General features: G+C 39.9%; 1 protein-coding gene across 2 annotated transcripts in view; it reads left to right on the top strand.

Moving 5' to 3' along the window:
- LOC114564768 (dynein heavy chain 8, axonemal) overlaps positions 1-26,303 on the top strand; it is a 44,393-nt gene that overhangs the window by 13,653 nt on the left and 4,437 nt on the right. For both annotated transcript variants that reach the window (XM_028592303.1, XM_028592304.1), the window contains 55 exons: positions 8-131; positions 5,077-5,249; positions 5,366-5,492; positions 6,057-6,292; positions 6,674-6,778; positions 6,863-6,976; positions 7,071-7,133; positions 7,713-7,813; positions 7,956-8,093; positions 8,337-8,577; positions 8,688-8,887; positions 9,156-9,309; positions 9,399-9,562; positions 10,135-10,237; positions 10,583-10,687; positions 11,024-11,185; positions 12,642-12,866; positions 12,976-13,148; positions 13,250-13,428; positions 13,506-13,693; positions 13,773-13,859; positions 13,954-14,061; positions 14,144-14,278; positions 14,375-14,536; positions 14,634-14,880; positions 15,221-15,462; positions 15,568-15,708; positions 15,815-16,046; positions 16,165-16,307; positions 16,415-16,549; positions 16,637-16,759; positions 16,841-17,054; positions 17,142-17,251; positions 17,347-17,510; positions 18,881-19,073; positions 19,164-19,286; positions 19,375-19,505; positions 20,444-20,597; positions 20,813-20,977; positions 21,179-21,405; positions 21,520-21,638; positions 21,750-21,853; positions 22,044-22,220; positions 22,304-22,471; positions 22,646-22,861; positions 23,094-23,231; positions 23,331-23,458; positions 23,588-23,759; positions 23,838-23,993; positions 24,075-24,230; positions 24,315-24,497; positions 24,781-24,886; positions 24,998-25,250; positions 25,419-25,609; positions 25,705-25,826. In XM_028592303.1, the coding sequence (XP_028448104.1) occupies positions 8-131; positions 5,077-5,249; positions 5,366-5,492; positions 6,057-6,292; positions 6,674-6,778; positions 6,863-6,976; positions 7,071-7,133; positions 7,713-7,813; positions 7,956-8,093; positions 8,337-8,577; positions 8,688-8,887; positions 9,156-9,309; positions 9,399-9,562; positions 10,135-10,237; positions 10,583-10,687; positions 11,024-11,185; positions 12,642-12,866; positions 12,976-13,148; positions 13,250-13,428; positions 13,506-13,693; positions 13,773-13,859; positions 13,954-14,061; positions 14,144-14,278; positions 14,375-14,536; positions 14,634-14,880; positions 15,221-15,462; positions 15,568-15,708; positions 15,815-16,046; positions 16,165-16,307; positions 16,415-16,549; positions 16,637-16,759; positions 16,841-17,054; positions 17,142-17,251; positions 17,347-17,510; positions 18,881-19,073; positions 19,164-19,286; positions 19,375-19,505; positions 20,444-20,597; positions 20,813-20,977; positions 21,179-21,405; positions 21,520-21,638; positions 21,750-21,853; positions 22,044-22,220; positions 22,304-22,471; positions 22,646-22,861; positions 23,094-23,231; positions 23,331-23,458; positions 23,588-23,759; positions 23,838-23,993; positions 24,075-24,230; positions 24,315-24,497; positions 24,781-24,886; positions 24,998-25,250; positions 25,419-25,609; positions 25,705-25,826 (8,700 nt within the window). The remainder of the gene's footprint in view (positions 1-7; positions 132-5,076; positions 5,250-5,365; positions 5,493-6,056; positions 6,293-6,673; positions 6,779-6,862; positions 6,977-7,070; positions 7,134-7,712; positions 7,814-7,955; positions 8,094-8,336; positions 8,578-8,687; positions 8,888-9,155; positions 9,310-9,398; positions 9,563-10,134; positions 10,238-10,582; positions 10,688-11,023; positions 11,186-12,641; positions 12,867-12,975; positions 13,149-13,249; positions 13,429-13,505; positions 13,694-13,772; positions 13,860-13,953; positions 14,062-14,143; positions 14,279-14,374; positions 14,537-14,633; positions 14,881-15,220; positions 15,463-15,567; positions 15,709-15,814; positions 16,047-16,164; positions 16,308-16,414; positions 16,550-16,636; positions 16,760-16,840; positions 17,055-17,141; positions 17,252-17,346; positions 17,511-18,880; positions 19,074-19,163; positions 19,287-19,374; positions 19,506-20,443; positions 20,598-20,812; positions 20,978-21,178; positions 21,406-21,519; positions 21,639-21,749; positions 21,854-22,043; positions 22,221-22,303; positions 22,472-22,645; positions 22,862-23,093; positions 23,232-23,330; positions 23,459-23,587; positions 23,760-23,837; positions 23,994-24,074; positions 24,231-24,314; positions 24,498-24,780; positions 24,887-24,997; positions 25,251-25,418; positions 25,610-25,704; positions 25,827-26,303) is intronic.

The following is a 26,303-nucleotide window of genomic DNA, read 5'->3' as shown; positions in this document are numbered from 1 at the left end:
TCATCAGGTAATGATTCCCACCGAAGATGAGATCCAACAGGCCATAAATCGACTAATTGACTTGGTGTTGGAAATTAGCAAGGGCATTGCATGGCAGTGGGAGTACAATCAAAATGGCACAAAGAACAAAGGTAAGTCATTATCAACATGTACATGAATTAAAAAAAAAAAAAATTGACGGTACGTGTCCACATGAGATGTTTTTGGACGGAAGGGATCGCCCCATTTCCTAGCATTTGAGTCTTGATGGGCTTGCCGCTAGCAGTTATCAATTTTTCTTCAATGACCATTGACAAGCAAAGAAATCAGGCTACACCCTCCTACAACCGCGTTTGGACAAATGCTTCACTTATGAGCTGTCTGGTCCCGTATTTCAAAACGGGATAAACTTTACCTTATTTTACAAAAATAATTCACCGAAATGTGTTTCTGAAAAAAAATTCTGCAATGCAGTTGCTAAATCTGTCTTTATTTTAGATTGACAACGATCAGTTTAAAGGGAACCTATTGTGCATAACTGCAAAGTAGTCGCTTTTCGGCGCAAATCGACGTTTTGAATGGGAAAATGTCATCCACATGAATTGTGTAGATCCAAAGAGTTTTTATTTGGATGGGGCGAGGGGGGGGTACAATTTCCCATAAACGGGAGTTTCAAAAACTATTACTGCGGTCTTCCTCACAATAAATACGTGATACATCACGTGAGTCATTTGGCCAATCACTGACATTAGTTTTGAGGTAATTGCTGTTATCTGCCAACAATATAAGTATGAACCTTAAAATGCTATATAATAAGTCACATTTAAAAGATCTTTGTGAAGCAGCCTGTTGAGCTGGACGCCCCTGATTTGCATAAAGTAGCCTGGATTCAACTTTTTGCAAATAAGGGTCGGGCAACTCAACTCGTCTTCTCTCGAAAATCCAGAAATACTTTTTAACTGACTGAAAGTCGCCCCGTCTCCCAAAAGTCGCCGTAACGCTTATTAAGTTATTGTGGATCTTAGAATAGAATATGTTTTAAAAATGACATTTTTCCGCACCTCACCATCAGTGGTACAGAAATAAAATGACTTGTACCCTTATAAAAGAAAAAGATACAGAATAAAAACAGTAAATACAGTAATAAAAAAATTATAATAAAAAGTCAGATATTGCACATTTGTATTTGCAGAAAGACTGCTATTGCACCATTATTTGTTAGTGTTCAGTTCTTTTATAGCACATGGGTAAAAACTGTTCATAAGTCTGGATGTGCAGGCCTTCATGGACCTGTATCGCTTCCCAGAGGGCAGCAGCGTGGAAAGGTGATTGGCTGGGTGGGAGGAGTCCTGTGTGATGCTTTTGGCCTGATGCAAGCATCGAGCCCTGTGAATGTCTAATAGGGTGGGTAGTTGTGTGTTCATGATGCCCTGTGCAGTTTTTATGACTCTCCGTAGCGTCTTCCTGTTGGCCACAGTGCAGCTAGCAAACCACACCAGAATGCCATGAGAGAGGATGCTCTCCACAGAGCATCGGTAGAAGGACAGCAGCAGCTACTTTGCAAGATTTGCTCGCCCAGGGTCCTCAGGAAATATAAACGCTGCTGAGCCTTCTTGACAAGAGAGGTGATGTTCGCATGTCAGGTCCTGGGTCCAGGAACTTGAAGTCAGTGACTCTCTCTACCATGTTTCCTTTGATGTAAAGAGGAGCAGGTTCCTCTCTCCTCCTGAAAGCAATAATCAGCTCTTTTGTTTTGGTGGAGTTAAGTGCCAGGTTATGATCAGTGCACCACACAGCCAGTTTTTGAACTTCATCCCTGTAGGCAGACTCGTCGTTCTGTATCAGCCCCACCACAGTCGTGTCGTCTGCAAACTTGATGATCCGGTTTGTGCTATGGGTCGGTGTGCAGTCATAGGCGTACAGTATGTACAGGATGGGACTCGGCACCGGCCTTGAGGTGCTCCAGTGTTGAGTGTCAGGACTGGGGAGTGATAGGAACCTAACCTGACAGTCTGTAGTCTGTTAAGTCACCCGGAAATGGGGAGCGGAATGAGGTGACTAGAGTCTCTCAAAATCTAACGAAAATCTTTTAAACTGACCTTTGTTGAGCTGAATTGAAGACAGATTCAGCAACTGCATGGCCTATTTCTCGCTTAAAATGTTTTCAGAAACATGTTTCAGTGAACTATTTTAGTACAATATGAGATCGTATTCTGAACGGCCCCCATGACAATCTGGCTTTGAATTTCCGGAGAAAACAAACCCATGTGACGCGTTTTTCCAATCAGCTGCCGGTTTTCATTTCTTGGGCAACATTACAGATTAGCGCCGCCTGCTGTTATAGAGACGTATTACGTCTCGTCTTTTTGGTCTGTTCTGTGGCAGTTTTTTGGACCTCGGGGACGCGACTGATCATATCGACGGGGTTTTCTGTCAACGGTCGGGCGTCGGCTATATGTGTCTACACCTTAAGAAGTCCCTGATCCATTTGCAGGTGTTGGTGTTCACACCCAGGTCACGCAGTTTGTCCACCATTCTGCTGGGGATGATCATGTTGAATGCGGAACTAAAGTACGCAAACAGCACCCTCACATATGAGCCGGGGCTCTCCAGGTGAGTCGGAGCAGAATGCAGAGCTGTGTTGATGGCGTCCTTTGTCGACCTGTTGACCCTGTATGCAAACTGATGTTGGTCCAGTGTGGGTGGTAGTGAAGACTGGATGTGGGCCAGGACCAGCCTCTCAAAACACTTCATCACAGTTGAAGTGATAGCAACATATCTGTAGTCGTTCATGCTGGTGATGGATGTTTTTTTGGGAACGGGCATGATGGTGGCAGTCTTGAAGCATCTTGGGACAGTGCATGTTGACAGAGAGAAATTAAAGATATCACGTAATACCTCCACCAGCTGATCTGCACAGTCCCGCAGCACTCTTCCTGGAATGCCATTTGGGCCAGCAGCTTTCCTGGGGTTGACACTGCGGAGTACTCTCCTGACATCCTCTGTGCTCACAGTGGGTGCCAGGTCGTTGGTGTTTGCTCTGAGTGCAGACGCAGGCTCCACTTCAGTCAACTCAAAGCGGGCGAAAAAGTGGTTGAGCTCCTCAGCTAACGAGTTGCTGCTGTTTTTCCCATAGGTTGCTTTTTCGTCTTTGATGCCTCTATTGAGGTTGGATCTGGCCGTGCTGTTCATGTCTTCATTGCTGGATCTGAAGGCTGAGTTACGTTCCCTCAGCAGTTTTTTGACATCACTGTTCATCCATGGTTGATAACACCTGACCTCTCTATCGACAGTGACATTGTTGATACAGTTGTGTATGTAGAGCATGACTGTGGCTGTGTAGTCTGTAATATCCTGATTTGCAAAAAGATCCCACTGGGTGCGCTCAAAAGAGAGAAACAGGGATAGGTGGTAAGACTGGCCAAGGTGAGGGAGGGGGGAGGCTTTGTATCCATCCCTGATGTTGCTATATACATAATCCAATGTGCTTTGACCTCTTGTCTGATATTTTACATGCTGGTATAATTTAGAGAGGACAGTTTTTAGATTTGCCTGGTTGAAGTCCCCAGCCACGATGAAAATCCCACCAGTATGCGCGGTCTGCTGTTTACAGATGGTTGTTAGCAGAGTGTTCAGTGCTAGCCAGGTGCCAACCATGTGTGATGTCACCCATTGGTTTGTGGAGGTATTGAGTCGTCGAGTTTACCGTTACGGGTGCAGCCATCCTGGTTGCGGATGTGACTATTTTAGACGAGAGGGAAGAGTGAGGGAGGAGCTGCTTACACTCTACGTTACATTGCACACTTTCAATGGCAATCACATCATAGCCATGCCCTAAATATTTTTAAATCAAGACCATAATTAAAAAAATAAACATCATTCTGTGTTGCAGAAGACGTACAACTAGCAATTGAGACCATAAACTCATGAAAATGTTTACTGAGGTAATAAATCAAGTGAGAAGTAGGTCACTTTCTCATAGACTTCTACAGAAACCGACCTCCTTTTGCACGTGTCGCCCTCTGCTGGAATTCAGATAGAATGCAGATTTAAGGCACTTCCGCATTTGCAGCACTTCGCCGAACAGGATGGTTTGTCCATTAATATTTACAGTCAATGGTGCTAGCTTGACATTAGCGCTTGGTGGAATGTAAACAGCCATAATGATAATGACCGTGAACTCCCGTTGCAGATAAAAGGGACGACATTTCAATGTTATGAACTCCAAGTCTGGTGAACAATGCCTCTCAGTGACGGTTGAGTTAGTGCACCACTCATTATAGGAGTATATGCATAATCCCCCTCCTCTGCTCTTACCGGTGTCGCTGCTCCTGTTGGCCAGGTGCGTTGTATGGCCAGTTAGGCTGATAACCTCCGCCGGGATCCCCGCATGCAGCCAAGTCTCAGTTATCACCATAATCAAACAGGTTTGCACAGTTTTGTGTTCCGTGTTGATCAGTTCCAGTTCGTCCATTTTGTTGCTGAGCAATCGGGCATTCGCCAGAAAGATGCTGAGGAGCGCCAGTCTGTGAGGAGCTTTCTTTAACCTGGCATGAATGCCGGCTCAACAGCCGGCACTTCTGCCTCCTTTCTCTGCGCTGCCTCCTGTGCCGTGAGTCCAGTATGGTAATCCACTGGGATCCCGCTGGTCGGATGAACTCCGGTGGAATATAGTTGCTGTGGAAGTTACTGTTGAGATCTAATTCCTCACACAGTTACCCCATTCTTAAAAGATCTTGACGGTTGTATGTCGAGGCGCTGGTCAACATAAAGATGAACAAAACGGACAAACGTAACCATCGGGGAGAGCAAAGCCACTGCATATGTGTGCGCCGCCATCTTGCCCTAAGTAAATAACAATTAATCTTCTTAAATTTAAACCAAGTATATGAAGTTAGTTGATATTATAATATGATAGAATTATTTTTTGTCTGACAGTATTTAATAAAATCTGTCTTCTGATATGGCCAATATGAATCTAAGTTGTGTACCGCTCTTAAGAACGCCCTTTTTATTTGTTGTGTGGACATGATTAGTTTTATTAATCTTATTACTTACTAAGTTTTGTGCATTTCCCTGTTTGTGATGATCTCATAGGCGGAGAAAAAGAGAATTTCTATCACAGAGTTGTTGAACACAAGGACATCAAAAAAGCTCTGGCCATTCTTAAATATGAGGTCAGCTCCCAGAGAGGACAAGCAGCTGATGTTCTGAAGCAGTTCAATCCTTTCAGAGGGATCTGGGATGAGGACAGGAACCTCAAAGTCAAGGTTTGTTTTCCTGGGAACATACCATGTTCTTGTTTTGACTTTTGAGAGAACATACATGTATGTTTTCCAATAATGATAATAATAACCATGTCATGTTTATCTTAACTTTCATAAAGGAATTCATGGACAGCAATCCATCCTTGATCCAGATCAAATCTGAAATCCAGCACTACGACTCAGTTGAACAAGAAGTTGGTGATATTAAACCCATCATTGTTTTGGGGTCTAGTGAATTGTCAACAGGTAAGGTAGCCGTAACGTGTTCTAGACAGCAACCAGATGAATTTATATTATTTATAAAATAATACTTTTTTTACTACATATTTCAATGTGTGCTGCTGGATCAAATTCCACTCACAAATAGAGGGATGGTCAAAGCTTTACAGCACACCGCCAGAGGAAGGAGCTAAAGCTTTAGAGTTTTCCCACTATTGCAGTTAGCAGCAGCTACGTGGAGCATGATTGCCTGTACATGTCATTGCAATCCATTCAATGATGAGACATTTACTCAAAACTAAAAATGTTAATTTTGTGGTGGTGCTCGGAGGGGAAAACATAACCGAATGTACCACAAATATTTGTACAAAATATAATGGCAATGCATATAATCATTGGTCAAGTTATTTCTGTCTGGACTGACCAACATTGTTGTATCTTCCACATCATATTTTTTTTTTTACCAACAAGAAACCTTCTGGCCCAAGAAGCAACATCCTATTTGTCATAGGAAACATTTCATTTTATAGCAAAATGTTTTAGTTGGTTATGACATCACTTGTAAGTAATGCCTGGATCTCTTGTAAACAGAGCCATTGAAGAAGGCCTTGATAGCCGAGACCAAAGCCTGGAAGAAACTGTTGTGCAAGTACCTAAAGGAGAAGTACAAAAAGAAAATGATTGACACCAGCATACATACTAATAAATACCTCATACAACTATCTCATCCTGTGGATAATCTGGAAGATGTGCGTCGTGCCATGGGTGCCCTGTCTAAGCTTCGGGATGCTGAAATACAAACCGATATGACATTGATTTCCATTGAGGTGTGAATATCACATTTGTTTTCAAGGACATAGTATCTTAGTTCTAGTCTATACCTGCAATGTTTATATGATCATGTACTGACCCATAATAGAACTGCTTCAAAAAAGGCTGAGGGCTAGCTTTCCAGACTTAGAATATGGACAAATCATGCTGAAAATGTGTGATTATTGAAGGTAATAAAAATGACGAGCAATTTGGAGTTAGGCATTGTAAGGGACAAGAAATACACAATGAACTGAGTAAATTGCTGGCTTTGCATGATCTATGCAACATTATCAGTTTGAAGTTATACATGATTTCCCTTGATAAGTTAGCCCTGCAGTTTGATTTATGTAGTTGTCAAGTAACTATCAAATGATCATGTTATACGTATCTTACAGGAAGCGTTTGAAATTTTGACTAAATATGAAGCAGAGGTGACTAAAAGAGAAGCAGAGGGGGTCTACAATCTTAGGCATTTCTTTACAAAGCTTCAGTCTAAAGCGGTTAGTATTATTATATTCATGCCTTTTTTTTGCTTTGGAATCTTATGTGTTCTTTTGTAACTCAGCTGTGATTTTGGTTGGCAGAGATCCGTGCAAGAAGATCTTGTTCGTATGCAGCCCAAATTCAAACAAAACCTTTTAGAGTGTGTGGCCATTTTCCAAAATAATGTTGACACCTTTGTGAAACAATATGATTCAGTAAGTAATCTGTGAATCTGTAAGTCTCCTCAGTGTTTGTAAGTTTTCAATCAATCAATTTAAATGAATAAATTAATTACATGGTCTGCTTTAGGAAGGCCCTATGGCTGATGGAATCGCCCCCCAAGAAGCCAGCCGCAGGCTCCAGATCTGTCAGGTAACATTGTGTATGGATTTAATAATATATTGGTCAATGTTGGATGCATGTAAAGTATTTAAACAAGTAGGAAAGCAATACTGCATACAGAATGTACACACTACTGACATTTCAGGTTGAGTTTAATGATTTGTTGAAAATGTAAAAACTGTAATTTCTTTTAAAGATCATCCATGTTAATACAGACTTCAATGTTTAGACCAAGTCACTTAAATGCAACAAGAAAAAAATGTCTTACTTACTTACTGTGTCTGATACAGTGGTTGACATGTCCTTGCTCTTTATAAGTGTACAGTGTATCCGCTCATAATACCCCAAACCAAGGAGTTCAATGGAAAAGTATCGGATGATAAATGAGCAGGGTATAAAAATGCATGTGAATTTGTTTTATAAACACAACCATTTATCCATATATCCACACACAGTCTTTTTGTTTTGCAATGTTTAATTGTATTTGAATGTCTGTTTTAAGTAGTTGTTTTTCTGCTAACTAAAATACAAAAATATATCAGGATCTTCTCCGAGATAAGTTTATCTTCCATATTTAATATAGACCTTTTATATTTTTATTTTATTTAGACTCGATTTGAAGAGCTGTGGAGAAATTTCACGACATATAACTCTGGAGAGCAGCTTCTTGGCTTGCCAGTTACAGATTATGAGTGCCTGCAAAAGAAAAAGTGTGTGACCTCTCTACAAAGCTTACCCTATGTTACCAAATCAATGGAAATTTGATTTAATACTTAGCTATAGTGTTAATCTTTGTGGTAATTTATAATGTATTTAGACTAATAAATATATGATTTCCTATGGTTACCTTAGAAAAGAGCTTGATCTGCTACAGAAACTCTATGGCCTATATGATGCAGTGATGAGTAAGATTAGAGGGTACTTTGGCATCCTGTGGACAGATGTGGATATTGAGAAGATCAATGCAGAACTTTTGGAATTTCAGAACAGGTAATACAAGTATTTCTGTTCATCAATACTACAATTTGCTATGTGCTGTGATTGTTTTATATGATGAACATCAACTTGGCTTTTGGTTAGGCATGTGCCAATATGAAAAACTTTTCAAATTTATACAATATTATCTCTACAATTGCTGTAAGAAGGTGAACATTTTCAAATATAGGTAGTTCAAATCAAAACAGTATGTATAGTTATTCAGACAAATACATTGACACTTATTCTTATTTCTAGGTGCCGAAAGCTACCCAAAGGATTGAAGGACTGGCAAGCCTTCCAAGACCTGAAGAAGACAATTGATGATTTCAGTGAGTCATGCCCTCTGCTTGAGATGATGGCAAACAAGTCTATGATGAGGAGACACTGGGACCGGATTACAGATCTGACTGGGCACCAATTTGAGGTGGAATCCAATACCTTTACACTGCAGAACATCATGGAAGCACCTCTGTTGAAGTACAAGGACGATATTGAGGTTTGCTGGCAGTTTGGATATTGGGGTTGCAACCTGCCCTAATGTCTAGTTACAATATTTTATCCTATTGTGTTGTTCAACCTCCTAAGCTTGGCTTTTTGCATATGTAGGACATCTGCATATCATCTGTGAAGGAGAAGGATATTGAGGCCAAGTTGTCTCAAGTGAAAGAACTGTGGTCTGGCCAGATCCTGAGCTTGATGACATTTAAGGATAGAGGAGAACTGATGCTGAAAGGGATAGATACAGTAGAGATCCTCACCATGCTGGAGGATAGTATGATGGTGTTGGGGTCACTGTTGAGCAACAGGTATAACAAAGGAAACACTGACATATAATTATCAACTAATACAATTTGAAAACATTGACCACAGTTAATATTTAACACAAAGTAAGAAAATGGATTGGGCCATAAAAAGAAAAGACTGCTACTAGACTGATGTGACCCATCAGATGTTTCAAAGTATTGATGCAGACAATTTTGGTTCTATTTATTCAAAGTATCATTTCAGATGTAGTGCCCACACAATGTATTGTGCTGTCTTAAGGAACGTGTGTCTTTGTCTGCCTTTTTATAGGTACAGTGCTTTCTATAAAGCAGAGATCCAGGACTGGGTAACAAAGCTTTCAACATCAACAGATGTCATTGAACAGTGGGTTATTGTGCAAAATCTGTGGATCTATTTGGAGGCTGTGTTTGTTGGGGGTGACATCGCCAAAGACCTGCCACAGGTATAGTTATACATTTTTATCTTTATATTATGAAAATCACAATGTTGCGCTCTTCCTTAGTAATGTGCAAAAATACTTTCCCAATGTAGGAAGCAAAGCGTTTTCAGAACATTGACAAGTCCTGGATTACGATCATGCAACGAGCCCAAAAATTCCCAAATGTGGTGGAATGCTGTGTGGGTGATCCAATTCTGGGACAGCTCCTACCAGATCTTCAGAAACAGCTGGAGTTCTGTCAGAAATCTCTCGCAGGGTAAACCTTTTGTAAAGCTGTTTTTGTAGTTTATTGCTTTTTGTTATAGAGATCAGTGGGGATAAAAATATTTTACTTAAAACTCTTCTACGTAGTGCTACCTTGTTAGTGAATTCTCTTCAATTGCATGTTTTTCAATTTCGTTGACCTCCCCTAGTTTTTTTTTTTGAAATTGCTACTGCCAAAATTCTGTAAAACAAAACACTAATGTATGAGAGATTCAAGCCATATAGAAGTGTGCTTGTTTTGCAAAAGCCTCATTGCAAAGTATCTGCAAAGTTGTTTTTATCGAATCACTTGTATTTGATGGTTCTTCACATGTTTTTGTCCATTGTCCATTCAAGTGTCGTCATCCGACTTAATTACTATTTTTTTTTTTTTTTCATTTCATTTGGTTACTCATGCCTTGCAAATGCTTTGCTAAAGTTGAGGGAGGTGATGTGTATTTAATGTGTTTTATTGTGATGTCTGTCTTGAGTCAGCAATTTCCCTTTCTCCAAGTCAATCTCTCCCATGGGAGACAATATATTAACCTTCACCTTAAACTGTAGAGATGTAATCTGACTCAACAGGTACCTGGAGAAAAAGAGGCTCCTCTTTCCACGGTTCTTCTTTGTGTCTGATCCGGCCCTTTTGGAAATCCTCGGGCAAGCAAGTGATTCTCACACAATTCAGGTTAGAACATTGAATTTCGCTATAAAAAAAGTTTTTAAATAACCTGTAAAGTGTAAAAAAGAATCAGTTCCTCAAAAACTTTGTATCAAAATAAGACAGTGGAAGATAGGATTAGGATGTTACCCAAGTACAAATACATATCAGAAAAAAGGTTAAAGGATTTCATAACTTTGCTTATGAACTTTTTAAACAAAAAACTTTCTGGCACTCAATCATTTCTAAACTTGTCCTTTCATAGTGACAAAATATACACAACAAAATGTTAAAATTGTAATCTGTCATATGTTAATGGATTTCTTGAACTTGTTTGGTATAAATGTAGTAAAGCTAATTATTTTTTTTCAGTCACATCTTCTTGGAGTGTTTGACAATGTTAATGAAGTGGAGTTTCATTCAACTGAGTATGACAAGATGGTGGCTGTTAGTTCACAAGAGGGAGAGAAACTACCAGTATGTAATACCTAATTGCATTTGCAGAATATAAATATAATGTAGAAATGCATGTGTTACTCTTAATGTCAAGCACTTTTTTGCAGCTGGTGTAAATGGAGCTGATTTTAAATTCATTATTTATTGTTGGGAATCTAACAATGCATTATATAGCAGTGTGTGTCTTGTGTTTTGTTTGTGAAATCTTAATACAAAAACTAATTTGTAACTGCAGTGTAGGAGACAATATGGAGGGGAAACTACCTTAAAATTGTACTAGGGTAAATGCACTTTGTTGCTTTTCTGTACTCATCAGAAGTATAGTATATCATAGTAAATGTGTGTTTGTGGTTTCAGCTGGACAGTCCTATCATGGCACAGGGACCAGTAGAGCTCTGGCTCGGGGAGCTGTTGTTACAACAGCAGGCTTCATTACACTCTGTTATCAAGGCTTCAGATCTAGAGATCAACGATGAAGACTTTGATCTCCTCTCTTTCCTCAACAAGTTTCAAGCACAGGTCAGAAGACGGAAGTGTGTGTTTTTTTTATATTATGTTGACAGTTTTCATGCTAGTGGCACCCTAATTTCTTTGTATTAGATATCAGGTCAACTATAGGCTTTTACAAGGTATAATTGTGGTAGAATGTCTGTCTAAATTGATTAAATCTGATACTACGAACCAAGTATAACAAGTCAAAACTGTGACAAACAACTGTCCACCTTACACAACAGAGGTGTTATACTGTACTCTTGAAGGTGTTCCTAGAAAAATCCTAATTTTCTTCTCAATTTAGGAAAGGCTTATTCATATTCTGATCAAACTACTACATGGTAATCACTTGATAAGGTAACAAGGTTGAAACAAGGGACAGGTGACACAAGGGCTCAGGAAACGGTGAAACACATCAGGGCAAGGCAGACAATCAGACAGGAGGGAAAACACAAGGCAGGAAGTAAAACAAGACATGACAAGGGAGAAAACGGAGACTACAAAATAAAACAGGAAAAACTACAACAGAAACTTAAAATTGTGACAGTGACACAGAAAAGTCATTTTTTGGAAGTCAAGTCTCAAGTGTTTGAGGGGCAAATTCAAGTCAAGTCTCAAGTCTTTTGCCACGAGTCCAAGTCAAGTCTCAGTCTCTGGCCATCTGATCTGTCCCTAACACTGTATTGTTAAATCTTATGAATTCAAAGCATGTCCTTTAGCTACCATCCATACAGTACAGTATCAAAATCAGTTGTAGGATAACTTTATGGGGTCTACATAACACATCCCTCTAGCCCTCGGACCTGGTGAAATATTAACCTAAGTCTGTCACATCATATGGATACAACATTCTTGTTCCCAGGCAATCCCAGCATTAGCACAACACTTTGCAATGGTTAGCTTGTTACCTGTGACGATATATGCTAAATGTAACGTCCCTTTCACTCAACAAAAATGTCTAATGTCAAAGTGGAAGTCAACAGAATAGTGGCAGCGCCACACCAGTTATGGAACAACATGCATCGTCAGTGCATTTTTTTATATGTGAGTGCGCGCACATAAGGCATAACGCATGCGTTACATTGCACATTATCGCAAAGGGCAGGGGACATGCAGCTCGTCATACGTTTCCCCAACGTATATACGGCAATAAAAGAAAATAGAAATACATGAATAAATTTAGATTTAAAAAGCAATAATTGCATGAAAACAGGTTGTTGACGAGTCTCGAAGCTCGAGTCCGAGTCAAGTCTGAAGTCTTTTGGGTTGAGTCCGAGTCAAGTCTGAAGTCAGCTGTTTGTGCTACTTAAGTGTGACTCGAGTCCGAGTCTCAGACTTGAGTCCCCATCTCTGCAGTGACAGTCTTTTTTTTTTTTTATACAATTTATGTATAGTATTTTAGCTCAAACTTTTAGGTTGCATTCAGATAATTCACTTAAGGAGTTGCATCTTTTCATGCAATATTTTTCTTTTACTTTTTTAGGTGGGCTTGTTGGGAATCCAGATGCTTTGGACAAGAGATTCAGAAGAAGCACTGCAAAATGCTGAGGATGACAGGGAGATAATGCCTCTTACCAAAAAGAAATTCCTAAATCTACTCAGTGCACTTATTAAACAAACCACCTGTGACCTGAGCAAATTTGACAGAGTCAAATATGAGACGCTTGTCACAATCCATGTGCACCAGAGTGATATATTTAATGACCTAGTAGGTTCTTTAAAAAGTCTTACTTGGTCATGGATCCTATTATATTATTAACTGACTGTTATTGTCATTTATTTATCACGTTCAGATTGATATCTTTCTTTTTCCTCAGGTAAAAAAGCGTATAAAATCTATCAGTGACTTTGAATGGCTGAAGCAGAGCCGATTTTACTTCAAGGAGGACCTGGATAAGGTCCTTGTGTCTATTACTAATGTGGACTTCATTTATCAGAATGAGTTCCTAGGCTGTACCGACCGTCTGGTCATCACCCCTCTAACTGACAGGCAAGAGAAGAGGAATTTGATTTTGCAGCTTAATCATTGAATTCAATTTTCATATAATGTTTAATTTCTAAGTTGAATTGGAAAACTGCTATTATCAACAGGTGTTATATCACACTGTCCCAGGCTCTGGGCATGAGCATGGGAGGAGCCCCTGCAGGGCCAGCCGGCACTGGGAAGACTGAAACGACTAAAGACATGGGTCGCTGCCTCGGCAAGTATGTGGTGGTGTTCAACTGCTCGGACCAGATGGACTTTAGAGGACTTGGCAGGATATACAAAGGTATCCCAATCAATGAAACAATTCATCCAGCAGTGTGGTGTACAATTTTAGATATCTCATTATGTATTCTTTTTCAGGCCTTGCACAGTCAGGGTCATGGGGCTGCTTTGATGAGTTCAACAGAATCGACCTGCCAGTGCTTTCTGTTGCTGCTCAGCAGATCTACATTGTTCTGATGGCACGCAAGAAACATAAAAGCAGTTTCATCTTTACTGATGGAGACAGTGTTAATCTGAATCCAGAGTTTGGCCTGTTTATCACTATGGTAGGATAAACAAATGCACAGGAATCTTATAAGAAAAACTAAATATACGCTAAATAATGAGTCACCATTCCATGTCTAGAACCCTGGGTATGCAGGTCGTCAGGAACTTCCTGAAAACCTAAAAGTGCAATTCAGAACAGTGTCAATGATGGTACCAGACCGGCAGGTTGGTCAAGGCTACTTTTGCTGCAAAGTAATATTTTACTTTCTGCTCTAGTCTTGACACGTGGTCACTTCTCCATTGTTGTTGTTTTTGGCAGATCATCATGAGAGTCAAACTAGCCAGTTGTGGATTCAATGACAATGTCGTGTTAGCCCAGAAGTTCTTTGTCCTTTATAAACTGTGTGAAGAACAACTTACAAAACAGGTGAGAATCTTGTGGCCAGTGCTCAATTACTATTTTTGTATCATTATTGACCTACTGACGCACAGCCTCTGCTATTCGTCAGGTCCACTATGACTTTGGCCTGAGGAACATCCTGTCTGTGTTAAGAACACTGGGGGCCAATAAAAGAGCACGGCCTGATGACACAGAGTCAAGCACTGTCATGAGAGTTCTGCGTGACATGAATCTTTCTAAACTGGTATGACAGGAACTCGGTGTTGGCCACCAGGGATAGTATAATATATTCTGGAGTTTTAGCAGATACTGTGTATGTGAATCTTTCTGTATGATTCAGGTGGATGAGGATGAGCCCCTCTTCCTTAGCCTGATCAATGACCTATTCCCTGGTATCCAACTGGATGGGAGCACATATGTTGAACTTCAAGCAGCGGTTGCCCATCAAGTTGAGCTTGCTGGTATTGTCAACCACCCACCATGGAACCTCAAGCTGGTTCAGGTACTATTTTACCGTACGTTAAGATTCTGTTGTGTTTTGTGTGTTATAAAATGATTGTTTGCATTATACGTCAATGATATGTTACTGTTACTATCAGCTCTATGAGTCTTCACGAGTACGCCATGGCCTGATGACTTTAGGCCCAAGTGGAGCTGGGAAGACCACAGTTATCAACTTGCTCATGCGAGCTTTGAGTGAATGTGGAGCCCCAACCAGGGAGTTGCGCATGAACCCCAAAGCAATCACTGCACCACAGATGTTTGGTCGTCTTGATGCAGCCACCAGTGATTGGACTGATGGGATCTTTTCCACTCTGTGGAGAAGGACACTTAAAGCCAAGAAAGGTATGTACACATTCAAAATAATATTTCTTAATTTATTTCACAAATTGCTGATAAAATCTTAAACCACCCAAAACACATTAAATACACATATCAATAACTAAATATTATTTGAACCATCAAGTATAACAACATGAAGCAAGGTTAATATGGATTAGTTGTTTTGTCTGATGAAAGCAGCTTCTGTTAACATTTTGCTTAAACAGCAGACATAAAGTGATGCATGCTTACACCCTAAAATGTTGGTAATACCACCTGTAAATATGGTTTGTCTTTGATGTGGAAGAGCTGTTTGAGAATTTAAGGATTGGATTGTGATGGCTATGAAATGTATACACTTCAGGGGAGTTCATATGGATTGTGCTGGATGGACCTGTGGATGCCATATGGATTGAGAACCTCAACTCTGTGCTGGATGATAACAAAACACTGACCCTGGCTAATGGTGACCGCATCACCATGTCTCCATCCTGCAAGCTGGTGTTTGAGGTGCACAACATGGATAATGCTTCCCCTGCTACTGTGTCCAGGGTGGGTATGGTCTTCATGAGCTCCTCAGCGCTTAGCTGGCAACCCATACTCCAGGTACAGTTGTTTTGTTAAATTATTAAAGGAGAGAAGTTTGCAGAAAATAAACAATGCTTCTTTTACAATAAAGAGCTTATGTGGAACATGGGCTTTACGTTGTAGGGATGGGCTAACAAACGCAAAGCAAAAGAGGCAGAAAGCATTTTGAATTTATACGACAAGATATTTGAAGACGCTTACTTAAATATGAAGCAAACCCTTAAACCCAAAATGGAACTTTTGGAATGCAACTACATAATGCAGGTATGTATGCAAAAAAAAAAAAAATGCTGAAGACATACGGAATTAGAAGATGTCTCTAAACTTCTTTTGTGAAACACTGAATTATCTGAATATAATCCACCCTCAGTCTGTAAATCTGCTGGAGGGCCTTATCCCAACCAAGGAGACAGGGGGCTTGGCTGGAAACAAACACCTTGAACGCCTCTTTGTCTTCTGCCTGATGTGGAGCCTGGGAGCCCTTTTGGAGTTAGGGGATAGAGAAAAACTGGAGCATTACATCAGAGCTCATGGCAGTGGCATTGATGTGCCTCAAACACAGCCAGGAGAGACAATGTTTGAGTACATGGTCAACACAAACGGTACATTCTTTTCATACATTAAATACCACCTCTTTGCCATCTTTATCTGACTTTTAAGTGTTTGAAGGACTGTTTTATCCTGGGCCTACGACTATATGTATGGCACCTTCTGTTTCAGGTGAATGGTGTCATTGGAATAACCATGTTGGGGAGTATGTCTATCCTACTGATCATGTGCCAGACTACGCCTCCATTCTTGTTCCAAATGTTGATAACACAAGAACCTCTTTCCTGCTGGAAACTATTGCCAAACAACGCAAGGTGATCTTGTCTCTTTAAAAATAACAGAAGTATGTTTACTTAGAAAACGTAATTACTTTTTTTGCATTACGGTTTATCTGTGAAAGATGAATATTGTATTTGTATAGGCCGTAGTGCTCATTGGTGAACAAGGGACAGCAAAGACTGTGATGATAAAAAGCTACACAAAAAAATACGATCCTGAAACAGACCTGTCCAAGTCCCTAAACTTCTCATCTGCAACAGAACCCATCATGTTTCAGGTAGTATATTTATCATGTTCTCTATGCATGGCTTTGTACACTTGTGAATTGGTTTTATTGCAAAACCTTTTTTTTTCTTCATTACAGCGAACAGTGGAGAGCTACATTGAGAAAAGGATTGGCAGCACCTATGGACCCCCAGGGGGACGCAGGATGACAGTCTTCATTGATGATATCAACATGCCTATTGTCAATGAATGGGGAGATCAGGTATTTATATAGCAGGGTTTATTCTTATATATTGACTATTTGTGTTGAGTCTAAGTAACTACTCTATGGCTGTCCAACCAGATCACTAATGAGATAGTACGCCAGATGATGGAAATGAACGGCATGTACAACCTAGACAAACCAGGAGACTTCACCACTATTGTGGACGTACAAGTTCTGGCTGCCATGATTCATCCTGGTGGTGGCAGAAACGACATCCCACAAAGACTGAAAAGACAGTTTACAGTCTTCAACTGTACTCTGCCGTCCAACACCTCCATTGATAAGATCTTTGGTAGCTGTCTCTAAAATTATAGATTTTTCTGCTTACTATAGGGTGTATCAGACAGTTAAACATTTTTTTCATGCGTTTTCTCTGTAGGTGTCATTGGCTGTGGATATTTTCATACATGCAGGAAATTCAAGCTTGAGATTTCAGACATGGTGAAGTGTCTTGTGTCTGCTGGAAGGATTGTATGGCAGTGGACAAAGGTAATCACTTAATTGACATTAATTGACATTAATTGATTACAGGGACAATATTTATTAATGAAGACATTACATGATTTAATGATTTTTCATTGAAGGCAAAAATGCTTCCTACACCAGCCAAGTTCCACTACATCTTCAATTTGAGAGACTTGTCCAGGATCTGGCAAGGAATGTTAAACATTAAGGCTGAAGAATGTAATGATATCTCCACTCTCTTGGCTCTTTTCAAGAGTGAATGTATGCGGGTCATTGCTGACAGGTACAGTGCTTACATACATTAAATTATTTAAATGGGTGATAGAATGATTATATAGGGTATTTCACACTGTTCTTTAAGGTCTCCTAATAGGGTATTTAACATTGGTTGGGCTGAAAATGGCCCAGGTGCTATTTATTTTGGCCCTTATGCATCCCTGTGTAATAGCTCTATTTGGAACAACAGCTTTTCTTCCAAATATGATATGCTCATGAATATTTAGATGAGCTGTGCGCTGACTGGTTGAGGAACCACTCACACAATACATTGGAGACGATACAGCAGGTCTCATATTTCAGACACACACACACACCGCTGCACAGCACGCACACACAAGCACAGACACACACACACTGACACACACACACCGCTGCACAGCGTGCACACACAAACACAGACACACACACACTGACACACACACACCGCTGCACAGCGTGCACACACAAACACAGACACGCTGTCTGTTACATGCCCAGACATGCCCAGGCGCGAGCCGCAGCGGCTAGCCGAGACAAAATATTTTTTTTTTGACACTTTCATTATAACTAGTGTCGTTCTAACGTTACTCTTGCACATAAAAAACCTCCACCAAAGAATCACAACTCACCTTTTTAGCTAGTAAGCGCGGGGAGAGGAGAGTGAACCCCTGCAAGCCTGTCCTCTGCAGCGCTGCGTTAGATCAACAACTCCCTCTCCATTGTCCAATATACTCGTTCTAAACACTTTTTTCTGGAACACTGCATTTACGACCGTGGTTCGTTTTCAATATCCTTGCAAAACCTCCAAACTTTCTTCTTTTCTAAAGTACACTGCGCAGCTCGTGTGTGAGATCCTGACAGAGCTCAGCGGGTCTGTGAAGGGGGAGAGGCCGACCGGGAAGGCAGCAAACCCGGCCAGCAGCTGCCACCTGTCTCGGCAGATTGTGGAGCTCGTAAAGTCCGACACTGTCTTACCAAATTTGCAATTAGCCATCAATTTTCATAAAACGGCCCATATTTGAGCTTAACGTAGTTGATTTCTCGCATAAAAAAGTCTCAGAAGTGAATTTTGTAATGGAATAGCAGAGATCTGCACAACCTAGATTTAGAAGACTAACTGACCTCAGATCAGTTAGTGGCCTATGTAAATTTTGGGGCGTTACAAAGATAGAAGGAGGAGGAATTGAGAAGTTGACGTCAACTTTTAGCTTTGTTCAGATGCCTGTTTTCAGAAGCAGTTTCAAATTGTGAGATTTGCAGAGGAAAAAGGTGTCAATGGGATTTTGAGGTTCAAATTTTTCAACTACGACAAGGTAAAATCGGTTTTGCATTCTATCACCCCTTAAAGTACAAAAAAATGGCAAAGATGCAAACTGAAACTTTGTTTTGCTTTAGGTTTATTTGCTCTGAGGACCGAGAGTGGTTTGAGAAGGCTGTGTCTCGTGTGATTCAAGAGCATGTTGACCCCAGCCTTGTCGCAAAACTTCATCCTGAACCCTACTTTGTGGACTTCCTGCGAGATGCTCCCGAGCCCACTGGAGAAGAAGATGAAAATGCCTGTTTTGATGCCCCCAAAATCTATGAACTGGTATACTTGGTATTTAGACCATTGTTTGATATCTGTAATATCAATTTAGAAAATGGTCACCAAAACCTAAGCAAACTAACGTTCTTCCAGGTGCCAAATTTTGAGTTCTTATCAGAAAAGCTGATGATGTATCAGACCCAGCACAATGAGATCGTAAGAGGCTACAGCCTAGATCTCGTATTCTTCACGGATGCCATGACTCATCTAGTCAAGGTCAGACTAAAAGCCAATGTAGCTGATGCATATTCTGTAGAGTAAGCTATAGATAATTCTAATTTTTTTGAGATTTGCCTTTGTATAGATCTCCCGAATCATTCGAACTGACAATGGTAATGCCCTGCTTGTTGGAGTGGGAGGATCAGGGAAACAGAGCCTGACTCGCCTGGCCTCATACATAGCTGGATACAGCATCTTCCAGATCACATTGACAAGGTAAAAGCAGGAAAAAAATAAAACTTCTGTCAGCATTTGTATGGCAATTTGGAAGAAGACAGGATAAGGTGAAAACTCAATAAAGTCTCTTATGTAGTTTTGTATTTAGTTGTTTTGTAACTTTTCTCAAATCATTATTAACTAAATTACATAAAAACAAAGAAGTCTATACTTTTTAAAGAGAATTTTCACTGTTTAAAATGCACTACAAAACATTGCTATAACAATGTCACCTAATTCCCATCGACTTAAATCTTTACAAGTAAATTTATGTATTGTTAGTTTGCAAAACCTTGTTCACTTTTGTGTTTTTAATTTGATGAAATGTTAAAGGTTGGAAATTGATAATATCATGGTCCCCCAGTGGCTAGAAATGGTGATAGGTGTAAACCGAACCCTGGGTTACCTCCCCTTTCTCTGCTTTGCCCGCCCAGAGAATTTGGCAGGCCCATGAGAGAGAGACATCATGGCTTTCAAACAAGCAGAGTGGCAGTTGGTCAAGGCCACACCTCCACCCTCCACCTTGCCCCCCCTCTCTCCTCATCAATAGCTACAGACACAGAAATGGCACATACTAAGGATAGCTCATTGTGGGACTGGCTCTAGTGGCTGTAATTCTGCACCAAGGCTGAATTTCGGGAAAGAGACTACAGATACAGTATTAGGGGACCACTAAGGTCTGTATAGAAGCATCCAAATAGCACCATGTCACGGGACCTTTTAGAAATAGAATATGTTTAAAGAAGCACTCGACCACTTTTTTTTTTTTTTTTTTTTTTTTGTAGAAAGCAATAGAATGTACAGTAAGTATCCCATTAACCCATGTCCTGTTGGTATCTATCCAAAATTGTGCACTTGTGTTGTATTTCACGCATTTACACTTGCAGGACGATTTACAGGATACACTTCTTACACTGCTATCTTTGTTTTTTCATCAGAACATACAGCTTAAGTAATTTCATGGATGACCTGAAACTGTTATATAAAACAGCTGGGGCTCAGGGAAAAGGCATCACCTTCATCTTTACGGACAATGAAGTAAAAGATGAAGCCTTTCTCGAGTACCTCAACAATGTTCTTTCTTCTGGAGAGGTGAGGACTTCACTTCAACAGTAAAACGTTTGATGTCTTTGAAGCCCCATACTAGCTAAGTCTACATTTAGACAATGTAGTTGAGAACTTTATGGTTTATTCTTATTGAAACCATAATCATTCCTATATCACAGAAAAACAGGGGTCAGACAAAATCAAACTCAAAGAAACCCTTTCACTGATCCTGATTACTTCACTGTAAATTATGTGTGCAGGTCTCCAACCTTTTTGCTAAAGATGAGATTCAAGAGATAACCCAGAACCTGCTCTCTGTAATGAAAAAGGAGTTTCCTCGTGTACCACCAACCTTTGACAATCTTTATGACTACTTCATATCCCGGTCCAGAAAGAATCTGCATGTAGTTCTTTGCTTTTCACCGGTAGGTTAAAACTTAGTATTTTCTTTACCCATAAGCAATAACCGAAGGTATTTACATGCTTTGTTTACTTTATATTTCTCTGTTTTTGTTCGGTATAATGCATGCCAATTCTAAACCATTGCATTAAACATGTACTTGCTAATCTACCCCCTGTATAAGTGAATATTCTTATTTGAATTACATTATCTACACTTTTGACAGGTGGGGCAGAAGTTTGGCTCCAGATCCCTGAAGTTTCCAGGGTTAATTTCTGGCTGCACCATGGACTGGTTCACCCCTTGGCCCAGTGATGCTTTGGTGGCTGTATCTAACTGTTTCTTGTCAGAGTTTCTAATAGTTTGCTCTGCTGATGTCAAGGCTTCTGTGGTGACCACCATGGGTACATATCATGACAAAGTATCCATTGCCTGTGACAGCTACTTCGAAAGGTATAACACACATCTAGGTTTACACTGTTACATTGATAGTATTGATATTCAGATACTCTCATGTTTTTAGTCCAGATATATTTTACATGACGTTGTATGCTGTTCATCTTTCAGGTTTCGAAGAAGAACTCATGTCACCCCTAAGTCATACCTCTCTTTTGTGAATGGTTACAAAACACTATACACTGAAAAGTACAATTATATCAACACACTAGCAGAGCGCATGAATGTTGGTAAGAAAGTTTCTGCAGCAAGGTTATGATACGCTACAAAGATGATATGTATGGGCAACTTTGCAAGGTCTACTTAGGGCAAGGATTTTAAATGATGTTACTCATTTCCAGGGTTGAACAAACTGGTGGAGGCAAGTAAGTCTGTGGCTCAACTATCCAAAGTTCTTGTGGTCAAGGAAAAAGAGCTGGCTATAGCATCTGTCAAAGCTGACAAGGTAAATGATAATACAGGCTCCCACCCCCTCACCATCCTCCACCGACGTCTTCCTCAGCCTTCTGCTTCTTTCTTTTCCTGAATCAGTATTTAACCCCCAGGTTTTGAAAATTGTATGAAAGGTCAATAGCTTATTGGTGTTTATGTGATACAATTTATTACGCAAGACATTTCTTGTTGCGTTCACATAGGTGGTGGCAGAGGTGACAGTCAGTGCTGAAGCTGCTACCATTATAAAGAATGAGGTCCAGGTTGTGAAGGATAGAGCCCAGAAAATTGTGGATGGAATTGAGAAAGAGAAAGCTTTTGCAATGGAAAAACTGGAGGCTGCCAAGCCAGCTTTAGAAGAGGCTAAAGCTGCATTAAATGTGAGATTTGTGTAATTTGTTTTCATATTTGTGTATATACACTATATTTAGTGCATTACATGATATAATAAAAAATCTTACAGACCATCAAGCCTGCTGACATTGCCACCGTGAGAAAATTAGCCAAGCCTCCACATCTGATCATGAGGATTATGGACGCCTGCCTGCTGTTATTCCAAAGGAAGTTGGACACTGTCTCTATTGATCCAGAACGACAGTGTCTTAAGCCATCATGGTCAGATGCACTGAAGGTAACTAAAATAATTTCTGTTAAATTTTAGCTGTTGGGATTCTGCTCTATTCTTCTGTATGTAAGTTCCTGAATGTGTTTTGTTTTATTAATAATAATAATAACATAAAAAAAATCAACATTGTTAAGTCACTTATGGCTCCCTTTTTTCACATTTTCCTTCTCTACTTTTTAGCTCATTAGTGCTACAGGTTTTTTGACAAACCTCCAGCAGTTCCAAAAGGACAAAATCAATGGGGAAACAGTAGAACTGCTGCAGCCTTACTTTGATATGGAGGATTACACAATGGAAAATGCCAAGAAAGTGTGTGGTAATGTAGCCGGTTTGCTAGGATGGACCAAGGCTATGTCCACATTCTTTGGCATCAACAAAGAAGTACTCCCACTCAAGGTAAAGTTGATCTTCATCATGGCAGCTAATCATTTAGACATTTTATAGTTGACTATTGTACTTTAATATTGGGCTCACAATGTTCTGCTCTAAGCCTTTTAGGGTGTTCACATACATTTTAGGTATATATATATACAGTAACTGGGACTGCATTGTAGAGGTGTAATATTATAATATGATAAAGTACTGCTTTGATTGGTGTTTTGTGAATTTCAATGTCCTTTGTCTGCAGGCTAACCTGGCCATTCAGGCAAACCGGCTAAGAGTGGCTAATAATGAGCTAGGAGGGGCTGAGGCTCAGCTGGCTGAGAAGCAAGCAGAGTTTGACAAAGTCAAGGCCAAATGTGATGCTGCTATGAAAGAGAAACAGGTGTGTTTTAACCTTATAAAACATGTTTAATATTGCATTTACTTTAAGACAGAGATTTAAATTGTGGATCCCTAAATTTTTTTTGTTTTGTTTTTTTAGGACTTGTTGGATGATGCTAAAATGTGTAGGAATAAAATGCAGGCTGCATCTACACTTATTGACGGACTTAGTGGAGAGAAAATTCGCTGGATAGAGCAAAGCAAAGAATTTAAATCACAGATCAACAGGTAGGATTACAAAGAAAACAGGGACATGGTTCTTTATTATAATTGGGTCTGACTTTTTAAATGGAGATTTATAATTTCTGATTATACAAGCATTTGAATAAGTTAATGTGCTTCTTTTCTTCTTGGCAGACTTGTGGGGGACGTGCTGCAGCTCACTGGCTTCTTGTCTTACTGTGGGCCCTTCAACCAGAGTTTCCGTGAAATGTTGTTGAAGGACATCTGGGAGAAAGAGCTCAGAAGACATAAAATCCCTTTCACAGAAAACCTCAACCTAATTACTGCCCTAGTGGACCCTCCCACTGTAAGAACAACATAAACCTCATTTTATTTTACATCACTATTCGTTATTAATGTAATAAAACACATGCTTCTGTTTTAGATAAGCGAGTGGAATCTTCAAGGACTCCCAGGAGATGACTTGTCTGTGCAGAATGGCATCATTGTCACAAAAGCAACAAGATATCCCCTCCTCATCGATCCCCAGACTCAGGGAAAGGCTTGGATTAAGCAAAAAGAAAAGGCTAATGCACTCCAAGTACAGTACAAGTAAAGTTCAACCCAAATTAGTTGTTTTGGTAATACATGTTATGGAACTTATCAGTGATCTCTATTTCAGGTGACATCACTCAACCACAAGTTCTTTCGCTCTCATTTGGAAGATTGTCTTTCTTTGGGACGCCCACTGCTTATTGAAAATGTATGTGAGGAGCTAGATCCTGCCCTCGACAATGTCCTAGAGAAAAACTTTATTAAATCTGGGACCAGTTTTAAGGTAATGTAGCCATCATTCCCACTTGAAATCGACAATACAACTGAAATGTTTCCTCTTCTAAATTCTTGGATTTGTCTTGTGTAGGTTAAAGTGGGAGACAAAGAGGTAAATGTGATGGATGGCTTCCAGCTCTATATAACCACCAAACTGCCAAATCCAGCATACACCCCAGAAGTCAGTGCCAAGACATCCATCATTGATTTCACTGTAAACATGAAGGGCCTGGAGAACCAGCTACTTGGTCGTGTCATCCTCAGAGAGAAAAATGTCAGTGTCTATTCTTTCCATGTTGTATAAAAATATTTTTTATTAGCGGTAAATAATATTACATTAAATAGTGAAAATTGCAGTAACAACTTCAGGCCAGCAGCAAAGTGTTTTAGGAGCATCATGTGGGAGTCTCTAAACGGGTCAGTTGTTCTAGGCAAGCTGAATCAATGTTTTCTCTTATATACCCTCGTTATTACAGTATAAAGCATGTACCGGTATATTGATCGTGTCTTGGGATACTCATGAATATAAGTTGCACTTATAACAATTATTTTAACAGGAACTAGAGGCGGAAAGATTGAAGCTAATTGAGGATGTAACTGCCAATAAGAGAAAGATGCAGGAGTTGGAAGACAACTTGCTGTACAAACTCAGCAGCACAAAAGGTTAGAGTACAAAACAGTTACTGGTTTTGGTTAATGTCAGTTTCTTTGAAGCCATACGGTTAATGTATTTATATATTTCACACAAAAGTGTTTCTGTTTGTGTGATTAAAGGTTCCTTGGTTGATGATGATTCTATGATCGGCATTCTGAGTACAACTAAGCAAACTGCCGCTGAAGTTAGTGCAAAGCTCAGTGTTGCAGCAGACGCAGAGTTGAAGATCAATATAGCTCAAGCAGAATATCGTCCTGTTGCCTCGCGAGGCAGCACCCTTTACTTCCTTATCACAGAGATGAGCATGGTTAATGTCATGTACCAGACCTCCCTGGGTCAGTTCCTCAAAGTCTTTGACCTGTCACTAGAAAGGTATGGTTTTACCAAAACTGGTTTAAAATATGTCTGAAAAATCTTGGTGCTTGTTTTAAATCTGAACCCTACAAGAGGACAGGCTATAGGTGCTATAATGCCCTTCAAGGTGTGCTGATGTAGAAAATAATCTCTCTCTCTCCTGTTCACTATTGTTACTATCTGCAGGTCTGAGAAGTCTTCTAAAACTCAGAAGCGAATTGCGAACATCATTGAATGTCTGTCCTATGAGGTGTTCAGGTACACAGTGAGAGGCCTATATGAAAACCACAAGTTCATCTTTACACTCTTGATGGCTCTTAAGATTGACTTACAGAATAACAAAATAGAGCATGACAAATTTCAGATACTTATCAAAGGTAAGATAATCATCACTGTTGGGGAAAATGTGATCCACCTTTTTTTTTTATTATGGCATCTTCTAACATGATGACTTCTCTAAATATGCAAATAGGTGGCGCAGCTCTTGACCTGAAGACCTGCCCCACAAAGCCATTTAGTTGGATCCTGGATATGATATGGCTAAATGTAGTGGAACTCGGCAAATTGCCACAGTTCACTAACATCATAACCCAGGTTAGAAAAGGTTTCATGGATCATACATCTGAATCCTCCATAAAACAGGTTTTCCCTATGTTTTTAGAGGACTTAGAGCCAGGCACCTACATGCCAATTTTCCAGTTCCCTCTGCTCTAGCACACCTGAACCAGCTGATTCTTAAGCCCTGATCAAACAGTAAGGGGTGGTGAGGTGTGTTCATAACACGATGAGTATGTTACTAACTCTTTTTGTTGTGTTATTGAATTTTTTTTCACTGCTGGGGGCCAATAAACTGATGCCGATGACAGCAGTGCGTATGGTAAAGTTACAGTAGATGTGGGATACCATGATGTTATGGATTCACATGTACAGGAAATAAACATTTATAACACAGACATAGTACTTAAGCTCTTAAGTAAGTAAGTCTTCTTGTAGATATTTACCTAGCTATTTGGCACTTAATTAGTGTGATGAAAATCATTTGAGTATTCATCATTGAGCATTAGTTAACAA

Source organism: Perca flavescens, chromosome 12 (genome assembly GCF_004354835.1).
Source record: "Perca flavescens isolate YP-PL-M2 chromosome 12, PFLA_1.0, whole genome shotgun sequence".
Classification (NCBI taxonomy): Eukaryota; Metazoa; Chordata; class Actinopteri; order Perciformes; family Percidae; genus Perca; species Perca flavescens.
Note: the sequence above shows the minus strand (reverse complement) of the source record. Positions and strands in the feature narration are given on the sequence as shown.